The sequence below is a fragment of the Tachyglossus aculeatus genome, chromosome 23, assembly GCF_015852505.1.
Source record: "Tachyglossus aculeatus isolate mTacAcu1 chromosome 23, mTacAcu1.pri, whole genome shotgun sequence".
NCBI lineage: Eukaryota > Metazoa > Chordata > Mammalia > Monotremata > Tachyglossidae > Tachyglossus > Tachyglossus aculeatus.
Genome location: NC_052088.1, coordinates 12,030,248 through 12,049,224, shown reverse-complemented (window position 1 = coordinate 12,049,224; position 18,977 = coordinate 12,030,248). Strand labels below are relative to the sequence as shown.

General features: G+C 44.3%; 1 protein-coding gene across 1 annotated transcript in view; it reads left to right on the top strand.

Moving 5' to 3' along the window:
• Positions 1 to 18,977, top strand: part of AGGF1 (angiogenic factor with G-patch and FHA domains 1) — a gene marked incomplete at its 5' end in the record, with an annotated part of 42,923 nt that overhangs the window by 13,206 nt on the left and 10,740 nt on the right. Inside the window, 6 exons of the mRNA XM_038765559.1 lie at positions 1,385 to 1,590; positions 2,009 to 2,176; positions 5,134 to 5,322; positions 13,785 to 14,139; positions 16,412 to 16,523; positions 18,298 to 18,349. Coding sequence (XP_038621487.1) covers positions 1,385 to 1,590; positions 2,009 to 2,176; positions 5,134 to 5,322; positions 13,785 to 14,139; positions 16,412 to 16,523; positions 18,298 to 18,349 — 1,082 coding nt within the window. The remainder of the gene's footprint in view (positions 1 to 1,384; positions 1,591 to 2,008; positions 2,177 to 5,133; positions 5,323 to 13,784; positions 14,140 to 16,411; positions 16,524 to 18,297; positions 18,350 to 18,977) is intronic.

Here is an 18,977-nt window from a genome sequence, read left to right as displayed (position 1 = left end):
TAACAAGAAGCAAAAATGTCATGTTGATTGTTGGTCCCATTTGGGCCTCTGAGCCACCCCTGCTCACAATAGAATTTCAACATTAGAAGCATCAGTTTAGAACACCAAAAGCCAGTTATCTATAATCTATCTTTATCATTCTGTAGATAGATAACCAAGGAATAGTATTTTATTGAGCACTTGCTCTGGGCAGATCACTGCAGTAAACGTTTGGGAGATTACAGAAGAGATAGACATGATTCCTACTCTCAAGGAGTTTACGGTCCAGGAGGGGAGCCAGACACAAAAGTAAGTTACAGGTGGGTGGAAGTAATAGAGTATGAAGATATATTCCTAAATGCCCAAGGGGCCGGGCGAGAGGGAGCAAAGAGGAGGGAAGGAGGTGGAATTACTAAGCACTTAGTACAGTGCTCTGCACACAGTAAGCTCTCAATAAATTCCATTGATGGATTAAGTTCCCAAGTGCTTAGGAGACATGGAAGTGATAATAGATGGAGAAGTAGGGTGGGAGAAGAGAGAATAATCAGGGAAAGCCTCCTGGAGGAGATATGACTTTAGAATGGCTTTTAAAGACAGGGAGAGTAGTGGTCTGTCTGCCAAATGTGAGGTGGGAAGGAGTCCCAGAAAGGAGGGAAGTCCCAAGCGCGAGACCGATAAGGAGAGACAAGAACAAGGCACAAGATGGCAATAGAGGAGTAAAGCGTACGGGCTGGGCTGTAGTGAAAGAGGAGCTACTATAGTCTGTGTGGGAGAAAGATGATGAGTGCTCTAAAGCCAATGGTCAGGAGTTTGTGCTTTATGCAGAGAAGAATGGGCAATCGTCAGATGTTTGTGAGGAGTGGGGTGATCTGCGCAGAGCCGTTTTAGAAAAATGATCCCAGCAGCAGAATGAAGTATTGCTAGAGATACATAGATGTAAATACATTTTATATATCACAGTGTAGCTATCTTTAGATATTAGATTTTCTTTGAGAAGTGAAGTTGTTTGTTGAGGTATGTCACACGGGGGAATAGGGCCTATAATGTCTGATCCCCTATATTCCGTGGGACTATGAGGTGATGTATTTAAATGCCAAATCTAGTGCCCTGAGCAAAAAGAAATTTCATTCTTTGGCAAATCTGGTCGGTTTTTTTTTTGTTTGTTTTTCTTAACGGCTAGAGTGTTTGAAAGGGTTGTAGAAAACTCTGGAAATTTACCAGAGTAAGGGTTTTAATTAGGCTTTATGTCATTTCAGGGTTGAAAGGAGCTATTGAAATGACAGGTGTGATTTGTTGACATTTCAGTTAGCTTGAAAACGATGAATGGCTCTTAAGGATTTTGAAAATGTAAAGTCCTTTGTAAAAGTGCATGATTCTTCTATGTTATCACTTTATTTTATCACAGATTATTATTATCAGACATACTATAAAAATATCATCCCTCAAAATAAGGTGTCTGAGTTCCCTGCCCAGCAAGATCAAGGAAGTGAAGCTTCCCATGTCAATTGCACAGACCAGTCACAGACAGAGTGTGAAACTACTAGCACTGGCACTGAGACCACAGAAAATGTTAACTATGGACAACAGGATAATTTTACCTCAGATTCACAGGTAAGAGAACTGCTAAATGCACTTGAAATCCTGAATAGCAGAGAAACTCTCCCTGCTTTTTGATAGTTTAGACTCCGTCCTGAAAGTAAGACTTATGATCAAAGAGAAAAGACTAGAAACCTGTATTTAAGACCCAATCCTGCTGACTTTTTCTGTAGCCTCAGAGATGATAACTTTTCTTCTTCCCATTCACTTTCAGAAGTGAGCAGGGATTCTAGTGGAAGTGGGGCCCAGGAGGGGACAGGCTTTAAAGAGCGCTCGGGCCAGAAGGCCACCATTTGGGAGTCTTTTTGATCTTGACCAGAAACTCTCAGACCTTACCACAGACCTGGGATAAATGAGGCTGGGAGTTCAACTCTAGATACCCTACTGCAAGATCGTATTCATTGCACACAATTGGCATTTTTTTCTCCTCTAGGAACCAGAAGGCACATCATTAGCAGCAGACGATGCCACTTTAGATGGCCCATCGTTAGCAGAAAGTTTAAGAGCTGCAGCAGAAGCTGCTGTGTCACAAACTGGGTTTACGTATGATGAAAATACCGGATTGTATTACGACCACAGCACGGGCTTCTACTATGACTCAGTAAGTATAGCTTCTGAAAAACTTGACTAATTGGCAACTCAGCACCTGAGCTTTCTAAGTCAAAAGACGGATTTTATAGCCTCACAAGAATAGGTCTTTCCTTTAAAGAACATATAAAATTTTCCTGGGAATTGAGTTTTGGTTTTTTAATACTAAGGTTGCAGAATGGGATTTAAAAGATTCATGTGCTGCAGACAGGCCTCTTCAGGCATGAGAAACAATCAGTTATTGTTTTTATGTATGGTTCTGAGAAGCATGCAAGAGAATGGTTTGCAATACCATGTTTAGCAGACCATTTCTCTTTGGATATCAGATTGTTTTAGGTATCCCCATTTAAGGAATTGGAACAGAGTAGCAGATTTTTACGGTGGCCTTTACCATTTTGTAAGCCAAATGAAGTTGATTGTGTTTCAGAGTCCAGCGTGAATGCTGTGGAGAAATCCCCAAATCCTATTTTGTTACTAGATGTTTGGGCTTCTACTTATATGAATGTTTGGGTTCACAACATTACCAACAAGGAGTACTTCTGTGCTCCTGGAAGACAGGGATCATGTCTTCCAACACTGTTGGATTGTACTCTCCCAAGTGCTTACTGGAGTGCTCTGCACTCTGTAAGTGCTCAATAAATACCTTTGATTGATTCATAATTGTGTGGAAAGACAGTAGCATTCTGGATAGTATGAGAGCAGTCACTGGTTTCTTTTAAACCTGGAGTTGGCTTTTTGTAATTTAGTCCCATTTGTGAAATTGGAATGGAACCCTACCCTAATATTTATATTAATCTCTTTTTATACCTGTTGGTTTTACAGCAGATAGGAAATCTTTACTTCTGTCAAATGAATCACACTTGACAAGTTCAGGTGACTGTCTCAGGGTACTTGTAATGTCCTATCGCTCACCAAAAATAGAATGAGGTTTAAAGAATTCCCTTCTTCCCTGTGTCGCTAGTATCTGTTTTCCCCAGAAAAGTCAATCAGTAGTATTTGAGCAACTGAAATCGCTTAACTTTGTCCCGTCCTGAGAAAATTATAATTGATAGCCCAAATCCAGAGCCCTTTTCACTGCCAATATTTTGTTCACTAGAAGCATGTCTCATTTAACAAGGGTATAGAAATCAAATCCAGGTAACAAGGAGGCAGTAAGCAGCATAAGCCATTTTCCTTTTTTAGGTGCCTTTCCACTGACCTGACCAGAACAGGGAGCTTCAGGGGAATCGAGGTTCTCCTCCCCGTCCTGGTTCCCTGGTTGTTAGTGGTGCAAAACATTGGCTCTTCACTTTTTCCTTTCTGTTGCTTCACCATCTACAAGTGCCTATTTCCCTCTGGCAGTCCCTCTGATCGGAGCATTGTGTGATGATGACCCCTCCTCTCCCAGAAAGTGTGGCCTCCCTTGTAGCAGATGGACTCCACACTGGGCAGGCGTGGAGACAGTAAGCACAGGGCGAGGCTGTGTTCTGTTTTTAAAGGAACACCTTATCCCAAAAAGGTCTTTCCTTGTTGGGGAAACAGCGTGACCTAGTGAATGGAGCCCAGCCCTGGGAGTCAGAAGGACCTGGGTTCTAATTCTGGTCAGCCACTTGTCTGCTGTGTGACCTTGGGTATGGCACTTCACTTCTCTGTGCCTCAATTACCTCATCTGTAGAATAGGAATTAAGATTGGGCCCTATGTGGGATAGGGACTGTGTCCAGCCCAATTACTTTGTGTCTATCCCATTGCTTAGTACAGTGCCTGGCACACAGTAAGTGCTTAGTAAATACTACACTTCTTATTTTCGTTATTACTGAAGGAATCAATCGTATTTATTGAGAACTTACTCTGTGTAGAGCACTGTACAAAATGCTTGGGAGAGCACAATGCAGCAGAATAAGCAGACCTGCTCCCTGCCCATAAGGAACTTACAGCCTAGAGGGGGAAGACAGAAATTAATATGACTAAATAAGTAATTTATAATAATTTAACATTGTGTACATAAGCACTGTGGTGTGGGGGGAGGTTTCCCTGTCAGACCATTCCTGGGGTCAGACCTTCCTAACCTGTCCTGAGGTAGAAGTCTGGTGACGTGGTGGGTAGTTTACAGTTGGAACAGTGAGCCCAGGGGGTTTCCACCTCTGGATATGGTCCTGCCTTCCTTGTCACCAACCCCGTGGTTATGAGATGTTTCACCTGTCACCCTCCATTTAGTCCCCTCCCCACTGCACCATCATTGACAAATTTATCTCTACTCTTTTTGAACCTAATGATTTCTGCCTTTCCAACTTAGCGATAAGGAATCCTACGTGTTCACTCCCCGGTGAGTTAAAATATAAATTGTTAGAGTAACACATCCTTTGGTTAGACCTCAAAATCATCAACACTGCTTGGACACTTTTTACAGGCTTCTGCGTTAAGCACTGGAGAGAATTAGAAAGGAAGGACAAAGATGATTCCTGCCCTTATGGAGCTTCCAGTCTAAAGGGAGAAGAAGGGCAAATTTGGAAAGGCAGTAAACTCACATGTAGGCCAGATGTGCAAGGGCTTACAACATAAAATGTCACCCGAGATTTACAGAGCTAGATGTAAATTCTAGGGAAGCTGGAGTAGATGGCATGACCAGAGTGATGGGGATTATTTGGAGAAGGGTTTTCTACAGGAGGTGAGTCTTCAGTAGCTTTTAAGATGGAAAGGGATCTCCCTTGGCAACAGTGGAAGAAGGGAATTCCAGGCAGTGGGGAAAATGTGTGGTGGCTTGGAAGCAGAAAAACGACATGGCTAGAAGAGAGAGCCCGAGTTAAGGGAAACGGGAGAGAAGGAGACTCCCAGAGGAGGGAACCAGTAGGTGAAGGGACCTGAATCCCATGGACAAAAACACAGAGCGCACTTATTGGCATTTATGGTGATTTCTGTAGCTGTTTGAACTGTGATGTTTAGCACTGGAGCCTAATGGGTCCTCTTGCTTCCTTGCTGTTTCGTTTTTAAAGGAAAACCAACTGTATTACGATCCTGCTACAGGAATTTACTACTACTGCGATGTCGAAAGTGGTCGCTATCAGTTTCACTCCAGAGTAGATCTGCAGTCCTACCAGAGTTCCACCCCACAACACAGTAAAGAGAAGAAGGGAAAGAAAAAGAGAAAAGATCCAGATGGCTTTCCAGCAAATGATGAAAAGGTAATTTCCCCTCTGCAGAGAGCAGGCTTCTGGCCTCCATTTCAGAACCATGGCTGCCCTTCGTTTTCCCCTGGTGTTGGCCTAATTTCTCCGCAGCAATCCCCTGTGTCAGGTAGGATGATTCTCTCTTGACTCTGGCTCCCGATTACTTCACTGTTGGCATAATTTATCTCATTCCTCACTACCATTCCTGGTAATAACCTCAACGTGAATAGAGGCTCTTCGCTATGAAACCTGCTCTATCCTCAGCAATGCCATGGCCTCTTTATTATCCCTCTCCTGGCCGCCTTCCTGTGCAGGTATTTCCCTGGGACAGCACTGCTGCCAGTATTTTTGTCTGGCAGTGGCTTCCAAAAGGAGCAATCATTGTGGACTTTATTAAGTACTTACTAGGTGTCAAGCACTGTGCTAAGCACAGGGATAAATAGAAGCTGATCAGACTAGACACAGTCCCGTACCTTCACAGTCCAAGAGGCAGAGAAAGCAGAGGAAACGAGGCCCAAAGAGATGAGTGATTTGCCCAAAGTCATTCAGCTGATGAATGGTAGAGCAAGGACTTAGACCACTATCCCCTGATCCCCAGTACCTTACTCATTTCATACCACCTTCCCCAAAATCCTGAATTGATCAGTCAATGGTATCCATTGAGCGCTTACTTTGTGCAGAGCACTGAGCTAACCTCCTGGGCGAGTACAGCAGAGCTGGTAGATGTATTACTGTCCACAATGAGCTTTTAGGCCAGAGAGGGAGACAGACATTAAAAGAAATTATCGATATGTACGTAAGTACTGAGGAGCTGAGTGCGGGGGTGAATATCAAGTACTTAAAGAGTGATCTGCTGCCCAGATCATTTTTGTAAAAAAAATAGTTGGGTCCAGGTTTCCCCATTAGGAACCTCCGGTGGTTGCCCATCCACCTGAACATCAAACAGAAACTCCTTGCCATTGGCTCTAAAACATTCAATCACCTTGCCCCCTCCCATCTTTACTTGCTGATTTCTTACTACTACACAGTCCACTCACTTTGCTCCTCTAAAGTCAGTCTACTCCCTGTACCTGAATCTTGTGTGTCTCACCACTAAACCCTTGCCCCAGTCCTCCCTCCTCCTTCATGCCCTCAGATCATCACTCTCCCCACTTCAAAGCCTTATTAAAATCACATCTCCAAGAGGCCTTCCCTATTTTAAGCCTTCAGTTCTACTCCCTCTCCCTTCTGCATTGCATTTGCACTTGGATTTGTATCTTTTAAACCCTTGATATTCACCCCACAGCACTTATATACATATCTGTAATGTATTTTCATGTCTGTCTCCCCCTGTAGACCATAAGCTCCTTGTGGGCAGGGACACAAGTCTACCAACTCTTGTACTGTACTCTCCAAGATGCTGAATACACAGTAAGCATCCAAATACCATTGATTGATTGATTACAGATCCAGTTGCATAGGTGATGCAGAATGGGGAGGGAGTAGGGGAAAGAGCATGAGCCTGGGAGTTAGAAAGTCATGGGTTCTCATCACGGCTCCGTCGCTGCCTGCTGTGTGACCTTGGGCAAGTCACTTCTCTTCTCTGGGCCTCAGTTACCTTATCTGTAAAATGGGGATTAAGACTGTGAGCCCCATATGGGACAGGGACTGTGTTCAGTTCGATCCATCCCAGTGTTTAGTAGAGTGCCTGGCATGTAGTAAGTGCTTAACAAATGCCAAATATTATTATTCTTTTATTATTAATTGGGGAAGACCTCTTGGAGGAGATGTGACCTTAAAAGGAATTTGAAGGTGGGGAAAGTAGTGGTCTTTTGCATGTGGAAGGAGAGGGAATTCCAGGTCAGAACTTCCCTTAAATCCCTAAAACCCCACCCACTCTCCACCTAGGGTCCCCTTCTCACTGCAGTGCCTCCAGCACTCCCTCCTCCTTGACACTGCTACTTCAACTGCAGTCACCTCTGGGAACCAGTCCTCCTCCCTGCCCCCGGGCAGCGGGATGGCAGCAGTGACAGAAGCAACGAACCGAGTATCATAAGGCGAGTATGACCGAGGAGGGAATGGGCAGAGTTTCCAGTGGTGGTACTTGCTTCTGAACCGGCAGCCAGACCCTCTTGACCTGCTCCTTTTCAGATATTTAGTCGGTTGTTGGTACTGAGTATAACGCAGCCAAAGAATGCAACTCAAGTCCAGTTGTGATAAAATCTACAAATACCTCTGAACCCAGAAAAGGTCAATGACAAAAACCAAAAAAAAAAAAAAACCAAAACAAAGCATTAACCCTGAAACCTCATCTTAAATTTGACTTGGTCTGTAAGGCAATTTTGTGGTCTTTTCTATTTCTATTTTTCCCTCCCCTCTATACTTTGAGCCCTTTGAGGGGTTAAGGACTGATTCTGATTTGATTGCGTTATATCTACCCCTGCATTTATTATAGTGCTTGGCACTTTGCAAGTGCCACAAATGCCACAGTATTTATAGTAGCTTACCAAGAGCTATGCAGTTGTAGTCACAGCTCTGTTTCTTTGTGGTCGTACTTCTTTTATTCAGTTTTACCCTGCCTTGAGTTTTTTATTTTATTTGTCAGGAAGCAAATTGGGTCTCTTGCATGGGAGGTTCCTGCAGTAGGTTCCTGCAGTCCATGATTTGGAGATGTTTAAAACATGAATTACGTACACACTGAGGCCATCAGAATTAACTTACGAAAAATGACTTGGTTTTCTTGAATAGCGGTTTTATCCCCAAAGCGCTCTCACAATGCTCATCTCATTTTTGCTCTCACAATAACTTTGTGAGGCAGAAAGCAAATTCTCAAGTAAATTACATAGCACACGCATGTTTTCTAGATGTCAACTTTCAGCTATGGGCATTAATTAATCATATTTCTTGAGCGCTAAGTGCAGAGCACTGTATGAAGTATTTGGGAGAGTACAGTATAACAGAGTTTGTAGACATGTTCCCTGCCCACAATGAGCTTACGTTCTAGAGGGGGACAGAGTTTCATATAAATAAATTATAAATATATACATAAGTGCTGTGAGGCTGAGGGAAGGCTGAATAAAAGGGTGCAAGTGCAAGGGAGTGGGAGAAGAGGAAATGAGAGTTTAGGGAAAGCATCTGAATATTATGCTTCTTTGAGCACATTATTTCTGAAGTAATTATCAGTAATAGCTGATAAAGGAAAATGGACAAGTCTGAAGAAATTTAATGTACAATTCTCAATTATGCAAATAAAATTGCATAACCGAAAACACAGCTGTCTTTCAAAAAAGTAAAACCATTAGTGTATTGCTAGTTATCACTTTAAATATTTGATAGTCGTCATGGAGTAATCTCATGTCAAATTTAGCGACATCTAAGATGAGGTGTCTTTCATAATGTGTACAACTATGCGAGGAACCATTCCTTTGACTAATTGATTATAAACTGTATTTGTTGAAGAATTATTTTCAAAGGTAGGGTTAAATGGAAAATCTTGGGCATATTAGGTTATTGTGAATGAGTCAACTATAATGGCATTGAAGCAGCCTGTGTTTTTTGAGCTGGTCTACCCAGAGGCGAAGAGTTATGGGGAGAGATTTCCCTGGAGAGGGTCGACCCCAGCTGATTCTGTGGCAGAGGCTTTGAAGTCAGCTTCGAATAGGGTAACTGGAAGAGGCACCCCACCGATTAGGGTGGGAGCCATGGTTCCCTGTTGCATTCTGGGGTCCCAGCGTGAGCAAAACACTGGGCAGAAAGCACCGTTGGCCCCACATGGTGGTGTGGCATAGTCTGCTTTTTGGTTCACTGTTAAGTTCGGCCCTGTGACCGGGCTAAAGGAATGCCAACCCTGGACCTCTAGGACTGAGAAGTTCCCAATTGTCCTAGGTGTTGCAAAGTTTTCATTAGAATAACCAAAGACAGTGTTAAACAGAAGGAAGCATTTCATAAAGAATCCACTTTCTATTAGAAGGAGGGCACACTAGTTCTCTTGGGGAGGGAGGGACCAACCCTTTTCTTTTTTTTCCCATTTTCATGCACAAGCCAGAGCTGGGCCAACAGTGGCTGGAATGGGCTCTGTGCATGCAGGAGGAAGACAAGTTAGGAACCTTGCCCCAGGGCCGCCCCCACAGGCACTCCAGTTCCCAAGCCAGTAGACCGCAAGCTCTTTGTGGGCGGGGATCACATCCACCAATTCATTCATTCATTGAATCGTATCTATTGAGCACTTACTGTGTGCAGAGCACTGTACTAAGCGCTTGGGAAGTACAAGTTGGCAACATATAGAGACGGTCCCTACCCAGCAGCGGGCTCACAGTCTAGAAGGGGTAGACAGACAACAAAACATATTAACAAAATAAAATAAATAGAATAGTAAATATGTACAAGTAAAATAGAGAAATAAATCTGTACAAACATATATACAGGTGCTGTGGGGAGGGGAAGGAGGTAGGGTGGGGGGGAGGGGGAGGAGGAGGAGAGGAAGGAGGGGGCTAAGGCCTCCTGGAGGAGGTGAGCTCTCAGTAGGGCTCTGAAGGGAGGAAGAGAGCGAGCTTGGCGGATGGGCAGACGGAGGGCATTTCCAGGCCAGGGGGAGGATGTGGTCCGGGTGTCAATGGTGGGACAGGCGAGAACGAGGCACAGTGAGGAGGTGAGCGGCAGAAGAGTGGAGGGTGTGGGCTGGGCTGTAGAAGGAGAGAAGGGAGGTGAGGTAGGAGGGGGCGAGGTGATGGACAGCCTTGAGGCCGAGAGTGAGGAGTTTTTGCCTGATGTGTAGGTTGATTGGTAGCCACTGGAGATTTTTGAGGAGGGGAGTAACATGCCCAGAGCGTTTCTGCACAAAGATGACCCAGGCAGCAGCGTGAAGTATGGATTGAAGTGGGGAGAGACAGGAGGATGGGAGATCAGAGAGGAGGCTGATGCGGTAGTCCAGACGGGACAGGATGACAGCTTGATTGAGCAGGGTAGCGGTTGGGATGGAGAGGAAAGGGCGGATCTTGGCAATGTTGCGGAGCTGAGACCGGCAGGTTTTGGTGACGGCTTGGATGTGAGGGGTGAATGAGAGAGCGGAGTCGAGGATGACACCAAGGTTGCGGGCTTGTGAGACGGGAAGGATGGTAGTGCCGTCAACAGTAATGGGAAAGTCAGGGAGAGGGCAGGGTTTGGGAGGGAAGCTAAGGAGTTCAGTCTTGGACATATTGAGTTTTAGATGGCGGGCAGACATCCAGTTGGAGATGTCTTGAAGGCAGGAGGAGACACGAGCCTGAAGGGAGGGAGAGAGAGCAGGGGCAGAGATGTAGATTTGGGTGTCATCAGCGTAGAGATGGTAGTTGAAGCTGTGGGAGCGAATGAGTTCACCAAGGGAGTGAGTGAGGATAGAGAACAGAAGGGGAACAAGAACTGACCCTTGAGGAACCCCTACAGTAAGGGAATGGGAGGGGGAGGAGGAGCCTGCAAAAGAGACTGAGGATGAACGGCCCGAGAGATAAGAGGAGAACCGGGAGAGGACGGAGTCTGTGAAGCCAAGGTCGGATAGCGTGTTGAGGAGAAGGGGGTGATCCACAGTGTCGAAGGCAGCTGAGAGGTCGAGGAGGATTAGGGTAGAGTAGAAGCCGTTGGATTTGGCAAGCAGGAGGTCATTGGAGAACTTTGAGAGGGCAGTTTCTGTGGATTGGAGGGGGTCGAGGAGAGAGTTGGCGTTGAGGAATTCAAGGCAGTGGGTGTAGACGAGTGGTTCAAGGAGTATGAAAAGGAATGGTAGGAGGGAGATAGGGCGATAACTAGAAGGGGAGGTGGGGTCAAGAGAGGGTTTTTTTAGGATGGGGGAGACGTGGGCATGTTTGAAGGCAGGGGTGGAAGGAACCAATGGAGAGCGAGTGGTTGAAGATGGAAGTTGAGGAGAGGAGGGACAGAGTGAGAGATTTCATAAGATGAGAGGGAATGGGGTCAGAAGCACAGGTGGCCAGAGTAGCACTTGAGAGGATTCTATTGAATTTTCCAAGCACTTAGTACAGTGCTCTACACATAGGAAGTGCTCAATAAATACCATTGATTGGTTGAGGGTCTGGCCACTCAGCCTGCAGAGCCAGCCCCTTCCCTGAAGGCAGCCATTCCTAGTATCGCATCAGTGCAGCATGGCTGTCCCTGAGCAAGGCGGGATCCTGGATTGCCAGGCTGGGAGAGGTTTCATGTTGTTGTCTATGGCATGCCTGCACTGCACCCACCGTGCACCAGGGTGGGTGGGGTGGCTTGGCCTCGGGGTAGGTAGGGTAGTGCAGAAATCGGTTTGGGAGAGTACGCTCCATTCTGCCATAACACGCATTTACACTACATGTTTTGGCTAGAAAGCGATCGGGAAATTAGAGGCCGTTATTCCAACAACCCAAGCCCGTTTGGGCTCGGCAGGCCACGTTCTTGAGGAAAATGCTCATGCGCACGTTTGCAGTTTCGGAATGGGTGAGTATTACAGCACGAGTTTGCCTTAGCCTGAGATTCTGCAAGAATGCAACCCCTGCAGGAATGCATCCCCCTGCACCCTTGGAGTTCTGGTTGGTATTTTGGCTGAGTATCCTTGGCTAACAGGGCAGCAGGCCTTTCCAGGGTCATAGAGGGGAAAGAGGATTCTTGCAGGGAGGGGAGGACAGATCCACAAGGGCAGTGGAAGCCCTTCCTTTGTGCTGGGGAGGAGGGTAGAAAGACCCTGAACACAAGCAACTTTAGTTTTCTTTGGTACCAGAGTCTTAGTCATCATTTGAGTGTTAAAATTCCCCTAAGGATCTGATGTCCTAGGGAATTTATCTTTTAGAAAACATCCTTGTCTCTTGCGTCATTTACACACTCCTAACACGAGGTGTTGCCTGTGACCCAAGTAGAATGGTATTTGTTTACTTTTTCATTGTAAACGTGTTTATGACCAAGTAGTAAGTATGCTTAATGTTGGCTAGCACATGGCCACTCATCTGGCATTGCCAAGTAGATAAGGTGCCTTTTGCTTTAAAATGGCACAGCCATTGATGTCGTGTTTTTCTTCCTAGCGTCTACGAGATATTTTGCAGTGAAAAAGGCTTGGGTTTTCAAATTTCACCGTCTTAACTCTTGGAATTCTTTTTGGCTTTTTTTTGGCTTACAGGTCTTGCTGGCTACAAGGCTGTCTACTTTCCTTGGCGAGCATTTGCCCATCTGGCTCTCTGTTCATCCCGGGGTGCCGATGGGACCCATTCCCCGCTGGGGCGCATGTGGCCCCGACAGTTCAGGTTCTCCCTGCTTTCTCATCTTTGAGCCACTCTGGAACATATTTCATTATAGTACCCCTCGAGGGGAAAAAAAAAGACACTCCAGGTTACATTATTATTAAAAAGGTGGAACTGATAGCTTAGGCGGCCTGTCGGATGTATCCAGTTCGTACCGCAGTGGGGGACAGCCAGTGTAGCATGAGTAGCAAGACATTGGCCAGTCAGGTCGCAGAGTAAAGGTGGAAGGGAAATGGCTCTGACTTGTCAGTCTGCAGCCGCTTAAGAAACAACAGAAACTCTCCCTTCAAGGTAGCCCTGGAGTCAGTGAAGCTTAGAGTGCCAACAGTAGTGAATCACTGACGCACCACAATTTCCCGTAAAAAGACAGAGCCGGCGCTAGATTGCCCCACGTCATCGCCGTTCTTCTCTGCCCAACATTTCCTGAGCGTAGTGCTTGAGGTTGCGACCTCGCTCTGGATGTGGGGGGCCCTTTAAAATGAAGCAGCTGAATGTAAAGATGCACCCATCTCCTGGTAGCATCACAAAGGTAAATCCTGAAAGGCAGCGGTTAACGGTCATGTGTCCAAACACAAGGGTGCTTGCAGTGCATGTTCCGAGCACTTAGAGCTCCCAGTCTTCTGACTGTCCTCCTGAGGTGGCCAGAGTACTCACCTTTCACGGCTGCATTTGTGTTTGGGCCTCTCGATCCAGTTCTGGTGAAGGAAGTGGTTTACCAGTGGCTTTTAGAAGTCTCTGCCCCAAGAAGTCACCAGTAACTCCTAAAAAGTGATCAGCTGGCTCCTCTGCATTTGAAATCCAGCCCAAAGCCACCGCAGTAAACTTTAATTGACGTCACCCACCTTTTCCTGATACTCCCTTGCAGCATTTTTCCTGAAATGTTACCAAAGAGCAGTTGGGCGGTTGACCTATACAATATAGAAATGTGACCATGCATAATTATCTGAACAAATGTGCTTCTGCTGCACCAGGGGTGAGTGGTTTACTTTAGGATCATGCAAGTGTTTTTTTCTGGAGCCCCTGCCCTTTGCCCTCACTTGTACCATAGGGTCCTGGGGGAGAGGCCAGTCACAGAATTCGGGACTGTTACGGACTGGAAGCCATGCAGAAAAGATGAGGCCAGCAACAGAGCAACTAAAGACTTCTTCTTTCAGCCCTCCAGGCAGGCAGTTCCAAATGAACGGGGCAAAGGGCAACTTCTCTCCAGTTTCAGGCCCTAATGTTACATCCCAGGATTGTTCATCTTTTCAGGATTTGGAGCTGGAGGAGCAGAAAGCATCCACCAATTTGAATTGCCTGAGCGCCGGTAATGAACAGATAAGTTCCGTCGATGGGGAAGAGTCTGAAAACGTGAAAAAGAAAGCCAAAGTGGATGTTCATAGTAAGGACAGGCGGTTAAAATTTACTGACTTGGGAAGAAGGAATAACCTAAAATCCCGCCTTAATGAGAGTGTCTACAACACCGCACTGTATAAAGATGACAAGATCCTAATGACGGACAGTGAGCCGGAAGAGGGTGAAATTACAGACTCCGAGAGTGACGAGAGCAGCGATGATGAGGTTACCAGTGAGGACAGTACAACCTCAGAAGAAACCGAGGATGAAGGTAAGTTCATGGCTTTTATTTATTTTTCAGCAGGTTTCCCAAAGCCTAGGAAATGAAAAGGAGCAGACCAAGAAAAATAAGAGCCTCTTCAATAGTGACTGCTTCAAAAATTACTTCAAAGAGATAGATGTAGAGACTTGAAACACCACCATTTTTTTAATTCAGTCTAGGCTATAATGGGAAGTGTAGTTGTTCACATCTTCCTTTTATTTTTAGCAGGAGGATATGGGCAGATGTCTAATGGATTGTCAGCGAGCTATCAGTTGAGATGAAGTAGAACTTTGAGCCCCCGACTCCCAAGCTCCAAACTGCCACATTGTAGTCCCAGGATAAATATCTGCTGTACCTTTGGGTGTGCTATGGTCTTCCCATCATAGGAGGCCTCTCTGTAAAGTAAGATACTGTTCACCCACACCTGCCTGGCACCCTTCAACCAGTTAATCAGTGGTAATAATAATAATGATGGCATTTATTAAGCGCTTACTATGTGCAAAGCACTGTTCTAAGCACTGGGGAGGTTACAAGGTGATCAGGTTGTCCCACTGGGAGCTCACAGTCTTAACCCCCATTTTACAGATGAGGTAACAGGGCCAGAGAAGGTAAGTGATTTGCCCAAAGTCACACAGCTGACAAGTGGTGTAGCTGGGATTTGAACCCGTGACCTCTGACTCCAAAGCCCGGGCTCTTTCCACTGAGCCACACTGGTACTTATTAAAAGTTTACTTTGTGGAACACTATACTAAGTGCTTGGGAGAGTTCAAGTGCAGTTGATAGACACGATCCAGGCCCTCGAGGAGCTACAGTGTAACGGAGCTTACGGTTTAAAGGACTAAAATTAGCTAAGAAGTTTCTGGGTGATTATTCAGGCTTTCCCCACATTCAAAGCCCTGCTAAAATCATGTATCCTCCAGAGGCCTTCCCCAACAAATCCTTCATTTCCCCTATTTGCCGTTCCTTCAGCATCACATATGCACTTGGAGCAGTATTCTTTAAGCACTTGATAGTCACCTCAGCACTTTTTATATATATATATATATATATATATATATATATATTTATATTTATAAATAAATATATATATATATATTGGGTAATTTATTGTCTGGCTCCCTTTCTTGTGGTCAGGGAATGTATCTCCATTTCTGAGCCCCCTTTTTCCTCTCCTCCTCCCCATCCCCCCCACCTACCTCCTTCCCCTCCCCACAGCAGCTGTATATATGTTTATACAGATTTATTATTCTATTTATTTTACTTGTACATATTTACTATTCTATTTATTTTGTTAATGATGTGCATCTAACTTCACTTCTATTTATTCTGATGACTTGACACCTGTCAACATGTTTTGTTTTGTTGTCTGTCTCCCCCTTTTAGACTGTGAGCCCATTGTTGGGTAGGGACCGTCTCTATATGTTGCCAACTTGTACTTCCCAAGCGCTTAGTACAGTGCTTTGCACACAGTAAGCGCTCAATAAATACATTTGAATGAATGAATGTTGTGTTCTTCCAAGTGCTTATTGCAGTCCTCTGCAAACAGTAAATGCTCAGTAAATACCACTGATTCTTGATTTTTATGCGAGCATGTTTCTGCCTATTTTTCAGTGAATACTTTGTTCTTAAAAAAAGGAAGCCCTCCTACAGATAAACTCAGAAGAAATATGTCACTGCACGATAAAAATGACTTATTAAATTGGCCCAAAGTGAATTTAAGTCAAAAAATAAATTAATGTAGAGCCTGTTTTAGGACATGTAACAATTTTGAATTCTTTTTTCAGTCTGTGTTAAATATGGAAGTGAATGAGTCTTTCTGAAATTAGTATAAGACTGTGAGCCTGTTGTTGGGTAGGGACCGTCTCTATACGTTGCCGACTTGTACTTCCCAAGTGCTTGGTACGGTGCTCTGCATACAGTAAGCACTCTATAAATACGATTGAATGAATGAATGAATGAATTAATCAATCTTTTAGCCCATTTCCTTGACTTTTGACCACAGATTATGGTATTGCAGTTTTTAATTTTATCAGCAAATACATTAGGTTTTATCGAAGGCTTTTGCAGGCCTTGAGTTTTATTCTCTACTCTTTTAAGGCCCCTGAGCGGATATTTCTGTGGAGACTTCCACTTAAATGTGAATTGCTTTGGTCACTTAAAATTGGACAGTGGGTTTTTGTTTTCATTATGTCTAGTGTTCTTAAATGCCCTTAAATTTTTAGGCACAAAGCGTCTCCTGTTTTTGCGTAACCAGAACTTTTTTTGTGTGTTTTGATAACAGAGGAAGAAAAAATTTGGCCTCCTTGTATTAGAGTAATCGTGATTAGATCACCAGTATTACAGACAGGATCTCTTTTTATCATCACAGCTGTACACCCTGCTACAATTGGAAGGTAAATTTTTTTTTTTTAAATCTCATCTAGTTCACTTTGTAAAGTCTGGTATTTTATATGAAGCCCTTTATTGGATCAAAACAATTGTATTCTAGTATTCACTTTGATAATATGACTCATTTTCAGAATTTAACTTGTTCAGTGAACTTTTACGTACAGTTTCAAATGCAAGTGGTGTCGACAAGAGCATTATTTTGCACTGTAATGGGAAGAATTGTGGTATTTGTTAAGTGCTTACTATGTAGTACTAAGCTCTGGGGTCGAAACAAACCAATCAGGTTGGACACAGCCCCTGTCCCACAAAGGGCTCCCAGTCTCAATCACCATTTTAAAAATGAGGAAACTGAGGCCCAGAGAGGTGAAGTGAGTTACCCAAAGTAACCCAGCAGATAAGTGGTGGAGCCGGGATTAGAACCCAGGTCCTTATGACGCTCAAGCCCATGCTCTGTCTACTATGCCATGCTGCTTCTCAGGTTCCAGGAGTAGCATGTAGCTTACTGAAGGGTGCCTAGTGGTTTTAGAGAGTTTACTGTGCCTTCCAAAAGGGAGCCAAGAATGGAGATGGGTGTGGAAGGGGAAGGGAAGAAATGAGCAAGTTTAGTTTTAACTATGGAACTGAATGAGTGGGCCTTTCTCCATGTGTCTTACCTTCCCTCGAGTCTCTACCAGTTTGCCTCTTTCTCTGACGCCTTAGGCCTACCTCGCCTCCTTTGCCTTTCTCCTTTCTCTTCCCCACCCATCTCACCCAGGTTCCTTCTCTGTACCTTCCTACAATCTAAAGGGCTTCTGTTGACCCCAGTTGAGATGAGAAGCGGCCTGCCTGAAACCAAGCCCCCCTTCCTTTGGCTGCAGTGGAGAGGGAAGCAGTGTTAAATACCCTGTTTGAATTCCCCCTCCCCAAGACCTTCAAAACCAACTTCCCAGACAGTCATCTGGAAGGAGAGGAAGTTTAAACAGTGTTGTTCCCCATTGTAGCAGGTGTCTGGTCGTTTTACCTGCTTCCATAATTAAAGCAAATTTTCAACCCTGGCTCAAATTCCCATTGGCTTTAGGTTTTTTCTGGTCTTCAGTAGTGACTGTAAGTTACCTCAGAGCAGAAAAGGGTCCCTTGTGGAAAAACTGGGGCAAAATGCAGGCGAACCATGTTCCGGCACTTTTTGGCTTTCTCCCGCATCTTTTCATGTCCCTACCAGGCTTTATCCTTTTCACATTCAATCCCAGAGCTCTGCCTGACTGTTGGCTCCTTTTCATTCCCTTTGTCCTTCAGACGGTCGTTCCTACCTGAGTCTAGCAACTGCCCCGAGAACCTACTCAGTAAGTAGGGTAGCTTTGGATCCCGGTTAAGATAGCCTTCCACATGCCAATGGGAGAGATTCGGGAATTATTTCAAATCACACATAATGTCTTCATTTTAAATTTTCTAGAATGTAGTTCCTCTGGTATAGAAAGGAGACTTTATCCGGCAGACCTGGGAAAATAGATGTGTCACTAGAACCGAAGTAAGATTTCACAGGTTTAGCTTTGTTAGACGTTACTGGTTGTTGATTGATTTGTGATAGATGGAGCAAAGCTTGTAAGTAATCCTGATTATTCTCTGACGTGAAACCTTGCTTCTGGAAAGCTCCTTCAAACAGGAAATTGAGTATAGGGTTAGAGAGACTGTGACGTTTTAAAATAGCTCTTTAGTAACAGCAGTTATTTCATCATCTATCGCATAATCTCGGTTGTTTCATCTGTGCATGACAAAAGATTTTTAATCTATTTAAATTTACAGAGAAAAAGATATGGCACATACCCTCCGAATTCCTGAAGTTGGTGTCAGTAAGGTAAGCCAAGATTTAGAAAAGGTGACTCTGTTTTCAGTTTCTCTTGGTAGAATCAAGTGTTTTCACAGTTAACCCCTACCCTTGTTTGGCTTTATAAGTTTGATCAAACATTAATCAAAATGATGTTCCTTGTTTATTCATTAAAACAGTCTGTCATTTTCTATAATCTCTCTAACAAAAACAATGCAACCTGTGTCTGTTCTGGTGAGGGGGGATCATAATTTTGCTAGCCACAAATTAAATGAATAGAAAATGTTTGCATTATCAATCGTCAGAAGTTCAGCTCAATAACTCTGGTAAGAACACAAGACTTTATTTGGCGCTGTCATTTAAAGTTGCATACTTGAAGGCCAGTTTGGAATAGTGCCACAATGTTATTATCTATATTTGCCGATTAGCCCTCTCTTCTTGTCAACCCTATTAAATGCCTACAGGACAGTCACTGACTTCAGTCTTTTAAATCCACAAACAACATTTCATAGCACCCAGGGAGGCCTATTAATAAATTATATGATACTGAATAGACAGCTAGGAACGAGAGTGAATTTCCAGATAAAATATTGGTAGTCTAGTCTTTCATTGCGAATTGCAGAGCATTTTAATGGACCCGTGTTTGAAGACCACATGG